The sequence below is a fragment of the Sinohyriopsis cumingii genome, chromosome 16 (genome assembly GCF_028554795.1).
Source record: "Sinohyriopsis cumingii isolate HCF-2022 chromosome 16, ASM2855479v2, whole genome shotgun sequence".
In the NCBI taxonomy this organism is placed as follows: Eukaryota; Metazoa; Mollusca; class Bivalvia; order Unionida; family Unionidae; genus Sinohyriopsis; species Sinohyriopsis cumingii.
The window spans coordinates 81,703,944-81,716,051 of record NC_142976.1 but is presented as its reverse complement, the minus strand read 5'-3'; the positions used below and the strand labels follow the sequence as shown (position 1 = coordinate 81,716,051).

The following is a 12,108-nucleotide window of genomic DNA, read 5'->3' as shown; positions in this document are numbered from 1 at the left end:
TGCAATTCCACCATTTTGAAAAGCATACGTTCATTTCCTTTCTGAACATAAAAACAAAAGCAGCAGCAACAACAACAACAATAACACACAATATTTGGAGCTGATGTATACCTTTGTAAATGTCAACAGTAAATGCGACGTACAACCTTAGATAGTTTTCATTCAGTGTCGAATGTTTTCATTGTTATTTCCCTTGAAGTCGCTGTCGGCCATCGCCTGAGCCATTCTACCACAAATATAGCGGAGAAATTAACTACATACAAACGAAATGAGCACAACAAACAAATGTCTTTAAAAATTACCTTAAAATATAAAACAATTAACTTTACAGCAAAAATTGTGTTTCTATATTTGTTACGAATATTAATAATATGAAATGTAAAATGATTACCATTCATCTCATTAATATTCTCAAGGAATGTATATTTTGACTCGGGTCACATTTGTTACTTCCGGTTCAGTACACACTAATGCCGTCCCGGTCTATTTTTAAAGCAATTTTATCTCATTTTGGTGCATCCACTAGAGACGATTTCGACATTCTTGGTATTGATGTAAAGGTAATTGTGTATGTTTTAGAATTTGAGCATATGGTGTGGTTGTCTACGTTTATTTTGGCGACTGTGCACAGCCTGTCAAAAAGGATAATAAAATCTTATAAATCTAGCACTATAGTTATAAGGAATTAAGAGGATTTTATTAACGATCTAGAACAACAGCTGAATGACAAAATGTAGTAGACAAAACTTTCTGTTAATCGTTCTCAGGAAATAAAAGCCACAATAAGCCAGTTCATATATAGAAACAATTAGTCCCTATATGATGAATGAGGCATTCCCCGCACATCTCAGTTTTACATTCTAAGAAAAGCACATGAGTCATGTGATAAATCACTATCTGTAGGGTACCTAGTAGGTTTATAGTTTCTTCCCGTAACCATTATACTTATAATATATCATATGTTGATCATATTTATCACCCATAACGCAACTCTCAAAGGCACTGCCGAATTCATCAGTAAATTGAAATCGCTTTCGAAATAACCAGACAAATCTTTCCTCGTCTCACTTGATGCAACTTCTCTCCGGATATATATGAAAGTGAAAATGTAATTTTCTCTGGACAAATATATCACACACTGAAGATTTGAGACTAACATTTCTCTAGACAAATATATCATACACACTGATGATAGTGAAAATGTAACTTCTCTGAACAAATATACCACACACTGATAATAGTAAAACCGTAACTTTTCTCTAGACAAATATACCACACACTGATGGTAATGAAACCGTAACTTCTCTCTAGACAAATGTACCACACACTGATGGTTTTGAAGCTGTATGTTCTCTCTGGACTAATATACTACACACTGATACTAGTAAAACCATATCTTCTCTCTGGACTAATATACTACACACTGATAATAGTAAAACCGTATCTTCTCGCTAGAAAAATATACTACACTTATATATTTATAAAAGCTTACAAAACGTGTTGGTTTTCGCTCTGTTCTATTATTAATTTACGACCATAGAGTCGTAATAACAAATATATCACACACTGACGTTAGTGATACTAACTTCTCGCTTGACATATATATCACACACTGTTGACAGTGTTACGAGTCTAACCTCGTAAAATAATTAACAGAAAAGAGTGAAAACAACAAGCTTATAGTGAAACTGTAGTTTCTCTCCAGACATATATATTGAAACTGTAACTTCTATCCAGACAAATATATTGAAACTGTAATTTCTCTCCGGACAAATATATTGAAACTGTAACTTCTCTCTAGACAAATATACGACACACTGATGATAATAAAACTGTAACTTCTCTCGGTAAATAGGATCCAACTATTTTTTCTTTCCTTGTTGAGAATAGACTCAGTCATGAGCATACACTTGCTTATAAACGAACAAAGAATCTTACCAATTTCCTTGTTTGGTTTAAGTTTATAAAGATACCATTTACAATTCGATCATCAACTAAAGATCCTAGCTGCAGATGTTCTCACTGTTTTTTTCTTCTTTAACTTAAAGTACTTTTTTCAATATCAGTAATACTACCGAAAATTAAAGATACAATTTCATATCAACTGTGCAATTTGAAATGTTCTTTGTTTAAATACTTGGAAAGTGTGGATAAGGTACATTGTTCAAACTCATGAGGAAGTATATAAATAAATAAACAAACATAGCTTTTACACAAATAACGTCTTCTTGTGTTCTCCCGCATTTTAACAACCGCTTCCATAAGTTACAAGATTTTTCATTTCTGCTAATGCATACTATTTATTCTGAAATGGAACGTTTATTAAAGGAAATATATGTGATTCACCTTTTGAACGCTGTCTATCCAAAAGGTTTAAAGTCTAAGATCATGTATAAACTTCATGAATTGATAAATTCATAATATTTAATAAGTTCTACATATTTGAAAGAAAATAAAACCGGTATCCTCTATTATTTATATATGTTCTACTGCTATATTTTGTAATACAGACACGGAGATGTTGAATATTCATTTTATGTATCTTGTATGCACATTTTTTATATAGACATGGGTATCTTAATGATCTAGTTTTTTGTATCTTGTATGCACATTATTAATATAGCCATGGGTATCTTAAGGATAATGTTTTATGTATCTTGTATGCATATTATTAATATAGACATAAGTATCTTAATGATCTAGTTTTATGTATCTTGTATGCATATTATTAATATAGCCATGGGTATCTTAAGGATAAAGTTTTATGTATCTTGTATGCATATTTTTAATATAGACATGTGTATCTTAATGATCTAATTTTATGTATCTTGTATGCATATTTAGTGAGTTGTTTCTCCGTGTTATTTACATAATGGAACATTGTATGAAATTGTAGGTAAAACACCTCTGTACGATTAAAAAGCCATGAAGAAACTTTGTTTATAAAGTAGATTTATGAAGCAAAACAATTATTTTAATGACGGATTTTGCAAGTTATCTTTCGAATAGATGGAGACAGAAAAACCATGTCCCGATAGTTGGTTATCCTCGGAGTTTATTGTTAGCCAGAACAATCAATTGTTGATCAGGCGATAAACAACTGTCAAAACTAAAATAATACTTGTATCAATCAAAGCAAATATTTCGTTTTTCGGTGAATCAAATTATATGCTACTTTAGCACTGCAAGACGCCAATATTGCCAGTTTTTATATTTTAAAGTTTAATTAAAATAGTATATCATTTTACTTTTGGACTCCTTTTCTTTAAAACCTTAGCGGCAACTTATTACGTATCAAATTTTAACGCTGTTAACTTAATTTATTATCTGCTGATATAAGTGGCTTTATAAAATCTACCCTGATTAGTGTGTCTTTGTGAAAATCTTCTGATTAGTGTGGCTTAGTGAAATCTCCTGATTAGTGTGGCTTAGTGAAAATCTCCTGATTAGTGTGGCTTAGTGAAAATCTCCTGATTAGTGTGGCTTAGTGAAATCTCCTGATTAGTGTGGCTTAGTGAAATCTCCTGATTAGTGTGGCTTAACACAAATCTCCTAAACAAAAGTTGAAAAGGACATGCTGCAAACTACCATTCCGTACAAGGAAGAAAGGTACGCAAAAGAATAAACTTTACAAGTAAATACAAAAGTACAACTTATTGCTGTATATTTTACTCACTCATTATAAGACAATTAAATACACGCAAATCAAAAGAGTGAACATTTTCGTTTGTACACCTCAAACCAAATTAAATAGATGCATTTATCCGGTGAACAACTGTGAAATATAAGTTCATGGAGAGGTAGATAAACTTAGTATAAATTTATAATAATTACCTCTATGAAAATAGTCAGGCTCTGTGTAAATATATGATCAATACATCAATGAACATGTGTGTCTGTGTCTGTTAATCCGCAACAGTTCCTTTTTAAATTCTTACTTCATATCTTCTATCACGACAAAATCCAATGTGATGTTCTAAATCTCGTTATAAGCTGTCGTTTCAAATATGAAAACATGTCAAGAGCAATATAACTTTATTTAGACCATGATATTTTCTCTCCTTTTGACCCTTCCAAGTAATAATTTGTGTATAGGTAGTCTGAATAAAATAAAAATAAAATATTTTTACACTTCTGACTAATCTGACATTTATATTGTACACAGACAAACACACACACATGTAAATATCTGTCTGTCTGTCAGAGTCATCTATGGTCTTAAAGTCAGATTAAACTCATTTTAAATAAGAAACATAGTAGTCATACTGAAGATAATAATAAGTTGTATGTTTAAACCTCAAATTACTTTCTGGAAGACAGCAGCAAGAACATAGTAAACACGCTTCCACCTATCGATTTAAAGAGAAGATAACTGGTTATGATCCCTCATTCGGTCTAAAAAAGCAATAAATCAAAACCAGTCATGGATTTTACGTAGTGGTATTGCTTACTTTAATAACTGGACTCAACAAGCCGATACTAGTGTAGTGATTTATTAGAGAGATACCGTATTAGATCGAGCTTCACAGATCAGTCTTGTCCATCGTAAACTGATTGTTAGAAAGGGATTGGCATAGTCTGGGTCTCTGATTCGTATGTTCCCTACGTTGCACTCCGCTAAACGAAGTCAGATAAACGCCGGCAACATATAGTCATGTGATTTCAACAAAATGATCGCATATGGAGAAAGCCTGGTAATGAAACTGTGGCAGATTTAATCTTTTGATTTTGTGTTTCTTATTGAAGAAAAAAACCCCACAACAATACTTTCGGTTTGATCTATATAAGTCGTTATATAGTGTTCAAGCTTACCTAGCAATTCGGCCATATAATTATTTTATAAATATTTTTACTTGTAGGCGAAGATGGAGGAAGGGAGTACACACAACAAGATGTTGTCAGTATTGCACTTTTCCAACTTGCTATCTCAAGAATTTCTTCTGCAGTTGATTCCGTGATATAGTTTACGTTGAAATTGGTACGAGGCGATGTATCACAGTTTTAATATTGTCACATATTACCAACCCTCTTCTACGAGGATGTGAGGGTGTTGATTGTTTTGCTAATATTGCTTATTTCCCACTGCGGCATCAAAATAATTATACTTGAAATGGATTCGTTGATAAATTTTATATTGATATTGATATATCGTTCTACGTGGAAGCCTTGCATTCTCCGTATGCCGGCCGTTTTGTTTCGATAGCACATTATGGTTTCTGTGTTCACCTGACCTGAGGATGAGGAGTGTAACACGTGGAACATAGGAAGTATGGAACCATTCTTTCCTGTTAGCCACTCTGGATGCACGGATTCTTTCCAATTCTTATACATCAGCTCCGTTTGTCCTGCATCGTCCAATCAAAAGCTGAGCGTATTCAGCCAACATAATTCGAGCAGCTGGGTACACGATAGGGTGGTTTGGGCATTTATCCAATCTAAACTTAGTTGGTCAAGACAACTTAGAAAATACATAGAGAGAGTTAGAGAGGAATAGAAGAAGAAGACGCTAAGGTTTGTATATTGATAATATACGATTGCCTAACAATGCTAGCTCTAGCAAATAAATTCCGGTTTTGGTATTTTTGTTTTGTGGCTATTGTGCGCAGGCTACTTAAGGAGATATAATTGCCTGCATAAGACAAATGATCGCGGGTGTGCTGGGGATAAACCACTCCAGGTTTAAGTGTTCGTGAGCTCGCGCATTCCAACAGGCAGGGATAAGATTAATTCACCCACCAGACTGGCACAGGTCCAATCAGACATAATAGGTTAAGGCACGTCACAAATCTTGCATAAGGTTTGCTTGGTAGCTCTGGAGATTACATACGTTTTGACCCGTTTGTCAGAATCATTGTGTAACTCTGAATAGGAGAGCTACCACGTGTTTTAAATTATGCATGTCTCTGACATATTGATGTGCTTGAATATATCGATGATCTAATATGGATGCCGTACTGCATGCAATCTGCAAATGATACGTGAAATTAGTTATCCCATTATTTTTTTACGCTGTAGTTTCTATATCGTACCTCAAGCTGATACTTTACGTTGGACTTGCTAGACGTGTTTTATAGTGAAGGCAGTTCCTCGACGAGTGTTCGTCGGAAAGAGTTTCAAAAACAATTCATTATATTGAAGCATAATAATCTGATTCACATCAATAGGTATGTTGTTATGTTATATGCCTCATTTAATTATGTAGTTATCACAAACCTAAGATTTTGACCATGGTAGTTTTGTTGCCCCCGTGGCAGCCTCTTGCTCGTTATATATATATATATATATGTGTGTGTGTGTGTGTGTGTGTGTGTGTGTGTGTACAGGAAAGCTAGCTATCCCGTCTGTATTGTTTCACCTAAGACGATCAAACAGAGTAGGCAAAGTATAAATTAACAGATTCAACATCCTGATTGGTATATAGATTTGAAGTATATCGGAAAGTGCTTTTACTTTGTCCACTTCAAGTCAGTTTATCAACGTACCTACCAGTATTGTTACCAAGGTGCATGCATTGTGCACATCTACTCCACCTACTTGACATTTGCCTAATGGAAGTAAATTGTGATTGGGCACCCACTGCATGCCATCTGTTTCGGCTTGCTATGGTTTCATTATTGGTATACATGGACCCCATAGCTATGGTATAACCACATATAACAAATATACCTCCATAACCATTAGCCCCTATATTTCAAGGTGTCTCTCTATCCCACCTGCCTGTGTAATAAAGTGCCAGATGGAGCAGTGGAAGCCATAGAGTACATAGCTATGGTAATGGTTGGGACATTTATTTTTTTTTGCAATGTAGATGATCGGGTATTACCTGACAGCATTTTTAATAGTACAGGATTCTTTCATGTAAAATTTGTATACAGATAAACAACATGCAATTATCAGCAACAGAACACATGTAAACATTTTATCAATGAATTAAAAACTATGCACGTAGTTATGTAGTTATCCTCTCACATTTCTGACAATTTGTCCTCGGGACAAAAACATGACAGTTGGAATGAATATGTACATATCATAATGTGCATAATTTGTTTTTAAGTATTCTTTATATATTTGTTTTCTTCCGTGGGGGTAATCAGGTCATTGATTACTGATCATAAATAATTATTATTATTATTATTATTATTATTATTATTATTTGTGTGTGTTTTAGATTTTTAACGTAGCTTTATTAATTTTTCAGTCATATTATTATTATTATCATTATTATTACAAATGACACAACACATTTATAGTCCTTGCTTTATATGCTGTTATATGTATGTATGTATGTATGTATGTATGTATGTATGTATATATATATATATATATATATATATATATATATATATATATATATATATATATATATATATATATATATATATATATTAGGATTTTAGTTTGCTCGAGTGACATGTACAAACAGGTGTGTATTATGTATGTATGTATGTATGTATGTATGTATGTATATATATATATATATATATATATATATATATATATATATATATATATATATATATATATATATATATATATATATATATATATATATATATATTAGGATTTTAGTTTGCTCGAGTGACATGTACAAACAGGTGTGTATAAAGAATATGAAATCTTCACTGACAAGTATACCACATTTTTTTTGCAGAGAAAAGAGAGAAACCAATTCATTATGGAAACCAATAAGTTAATAATCCTGTGTTTACTGTTTCTTCTCGCTGTTGTTGCCAAGGAAACAATAATCAAAGCAAATGGCACTGAAGCTGAAAAGGACAACACCTGCATCCAACAGGGGAACTGGGGACGGGAGAAAACTCTTAATGACCATACTCTTTATAATCCTGACATGATCACTGATGAGGATGAAGAAAATACGAATAGATCTTTATTTGGTTTTGATCAGTTTGATTACTCTGAGCTAAAGACAAATGACGCAGGCCAACCTAGATATCCTGAGACAAGCCGTGTCGGTCAACCTAGGTATCCCGAGGCGGCGGATTCAGTGTTACCCACATATGAATATCCAATATTGACAAGGAGAGATCCAAGAAAGGTAATTCATAATGTTCCATACCCATAATTTATTCCGGCGTCAGATTATGTGATTAGGGGGATTATTTTATAACATGACGACATTTCTCTCTTTTTCAATTGCAAACTTCATTATAGTTGCTAAATATATACAAAACAGCTCTTGCTTCACTAACAGGTGCGATTTGGCCAATGGTCATTCGAAAAGATTTAAGTAAAACTTCCATTTTAATCTCACTCAATCTGTAGGGAATTTTTTAAATCTAAAATATATCTTTAATTTATTATTTCAAATTTAGTGTAAAGGAAAGATAGCTAATAAGTCAACCCCATCTTTCTTCCGCAAACAGTTAAATTACACTCATTCATTCAGGATATCCTTTGAAATATGAGGTTTCAGGTTAATTCTGAATATAATTTTTGTCAACTTTAGCCTTAACAAAAGTAAACCCGTTTCACTTATCCAGATAAAAAAGTTCAGACATCATTGTATTTATTATGTATGGAAGCTACCAATGTCGCTATATTATTTCGTAAAGTTTCCATGCATGTATATTTCCTAGGGTTAATCATATTGGAAGCTTCCAAATATTATCCAATCCAGCACCCTTGGTGTAATTATTTCTACTGTTTTGAAAGGAGTGCAGACAAAATTAAACAAATAAAATTTAATTATATGATATTGTTAACGAACTACAAAGAGTGGCAAAATTGCTACCAGAAAAAAATGGAGTTAAATAGATCTGTAACATAACATTATAATAAAGCAACCTAAACGGAATAATATTTTGTTCAAAACTATTCTTTATTCTTTTTGGAAAACAATGTTCTTAAAATCATCCAATTCGTCGATTTTTATTTTTTTACGCAAATAAGTATGATGTTAATAACACCAAAATATACGTGTGATTAACAGCAAAGAAGGAAAATTGTAGTGAATGAAACGAGACCATTACAAATCTTTATCAACTTTAATGACATGCATAAATCGGCCAGGCAGACGTTATGTTGTACAAAGTATATGTGATCTCAACAGCCGTATCCTAGTAAAAAAAATCGTTTTCTTTTGATAAGAAAAGTCAGCTATTCTCGGTCTTTGCAAATTTTGAATTTGTTTTAAATACTCCTACACTTATTATTTTAAGTGCAAATAGTGACAGGCGTTTTCCTATATTCTTCTTTGTAATGTTCTCATGATTTTGGACTGCTTTCAACGTTTACTATATATAAACATAAAAGAGACCCAACACAAACATTTCACTGGAAATCCCCTTGAAGGAGTACCGTATTTCTTGTAATATATACACTCCCGTTTGTTTGCAATGTACACCTGGTAATGTATAATGCAATGGAAGATTAGGATTAACACTGGTTTCTGTACTTGCGTTATTGAATTACAAACCCGTCAGCACATATTATGAGGCGACATGAGAGTTACGACCAATGCAATAGGTTAGAGGTTATTGGGGACATGAGAGTTAGGACCACTGCAATAGATTAAAAGTTATTGGGGACATGAGAGTTAGGACCACTGCAATAGGTTAGAGGGTATTGGGGACAGGAGAGTTAGTATCACTGCAATAGCTTAGAGGTTATTGGGGACATTGGAGTTAGGACCACTGCAATAGGTCAGAGGTTATTTGGGAAAACATTGCATTATTCTCAGTGGTGACTTCATGCAAATACATCAGATTAATTTGAAAAACAAAAACCTGTAAAAATTTTGACTGACTTTTTTTTGTGTAAACAGTTTCTGTTGCCTCTAAATGTTGATCGGTTTTGCCCTGGTGTGCTCTGTTTTGTGGTTGTGGGACCTAACTCTTACGTCTTCTCTTTGAATGTTGACATTGGTCTGTAGTGTATACTCTGATATACTGGCAAATTATGGGATGGCAGATATGACTATATCATGATAACAGATGGTTATAACTTATATATGAGTAACATGGTAAAAATAAATTCCATGAATCTTTTCCGATTTTTATATCCGAATAGTTTTTATTAATGGCTTCATAGGAAATAAAAGTTACGAAGCTTGTTTCATTAAAAGACTACTCAAGTAAGATCATATATTTATAGCGTTCCATTACAATGTAACCACCACCTACAACCTACGTCATCGGAAGTGATTCATTCTGGGAATTTTAAGACGCCACGATGGATTTTCGCATGTATTTTTTGTGTATATGATTTTTTAATGGATCTTACAATATTATTTTTTTTACATCTCGCCCTATCAACAATGACGTACTATTTAAACTCGTTTATAAGTTGAATTATCCTGCAGACAACACAGAACTTATATACTCGCTTAAAAAGCGACTCGAGCTGCAAACATCACAAAACCATACATGCCGTAGCATAATGCGGCTGCAGATCAGGGTTTAAGCTGTCTGTTGTACCGATTTCTCTTAATGAACATCACATACCAAAATCTGCTTGTTCATTATGCGACGGCAGATCTTGGTTTGTGTAGTTTAAAGTTTGACTCGCTTTTTAAGCTAGTAGACACGGTAGTTTGTATAGCAAGAACGTCAAATAGTTTTGGCAAAATACTTTAAAGATATAATGTGTATTTTTGTATGCAATAAAACACCAATAAAGAGCAGAATAATTACATTAATCAATAATTACATTAATTGTAGTGTTTCAAAATTTTTGCTCGTTAAATATAATTGATTTGTTATCCATATGAGAAAGGAAATACCATTTGGACAAACCGTTCCAAAATCATAGTTCTGTCAAATTTCTTATCTTTATTATGTACCATCGGTTCCGAATATTTTTATTTTGTTAAATGTCTTCGTATTATTACAATTATCCTTTAGTTTCAATTTTAACTTAATCCTAAACTGTCATTTGAATTGAATCTTTCTTCAATTCACATACATTTCATTGACCATAATATATTAGTTGAACGAAGCCTTATTGCTTAAAACAATTAAAACATTTTTATTTGTACCACATTTCGACCTCTTATTAAATTCTTGTCATGCTTCCGGTACAGTTTTCCATAACATTTTGGTAAGATATTAAAGTAATAAATGATTAATTCCAAAGTTAGCGTGTTCTTTAAATTGACACACGGTAAATGCATCCATTTATTCTTTTTTTTGAATGTCTTTTCTCAACTTTGATAGCATCGATATTTTAATAAAGCTTGTAAGTTTAACCATGTCCAGACTTCAATGCTTATAATCTCGATAAAGCACGGCACCTTTTTTTAAAGATCTCATTGTGAATTTGAATAAAATCTACAAAATGAAAACAGAAATGTAATTTAAAACACACACACACACACACACACACACACACACACACACACAAAATGACTCCAAGCAAACAATCTAGCGATATTTTCTAATTTTATGTGAAAAAAGTTACAATTAGTTCAACCAGTCGACAGTCTAATTAAGAATCCTATTGCTCTGGCATCCCCGCTGAGAGTATAATGCTATAGCTTCATTTTACAAATAGATGGGACGTGTGATTGCACTCAAATTATCTTGAACAAAGGCTTCTAAGGAACAAATTATTAGCAGAGAGTTTCAAATATGTTATATGTAGTTTTACTACTAAGGGAGATTTGGTACTTTACGTATAAAGATGCTTTCAAATATTTGATACATTGGTAAAACGTATGTTATGTTCTCGCTTTTCAATTTGGGGTCAAACGTATTCAAAATCTATTTAAGGTTTTTAATGTTGCTTCTGTAAACAACGTCTATGTATCGCACGTAATGTGAATAACTGTGTTACATCTGTGTATCGCACGTAATGTGAATAACTGTGTTACATCTGTGTATCGCCCGTAATGTGAATAACCGTGTTACATATGTGTATCGCACGTAATGTGAATAACTGTGTTACACTTAAAGAATGTAGCAGAGTACCAACGTACTACCTTTGTGTGTTACATGTTATTACATGTATACTTTTCTCAACCATTTGTTACGTAGACAAGAAAAGGATACACTATTTTGTATTCACATATTATGTACATGTTCGCTTCAGTTTCTCGATTTTGTTCTCGTATATATTATTTTATGATGAACCTGCAGCATAGGTTAACAA

At 32.8% G+C, this 12,108-nt stretch overlaps 1 protein-coding gene across 1 annotated transcript in view; it reads left to right on the top strand.

The window, feature by feature from the left end:
- Positions 1-5,090: 5,090 nt before the first annotated feature.
- Positions 5,091-12,108, top strand: part of LOC149780893 (transmembrane prolyl 4-hydroxylase-like) — a 36,040-nt gene continuing 29,022 nt past the window's right edge. The window contains exons 1-2 of the mRNA XM_089936433.1: positions 5,091-5,511; positions 7,652-8,056. Of these exons, the coding sequence (XP_089792559.1) occupies positions 7,676-8,056 (381 nt within the window). The 5' untranslated portion in view covers positions 5,091-5,511; positions 7,652-7,675. The remainder of the gene's footprint in view (positions 5,512-7,651; positions 8,057-12,108) is intronic.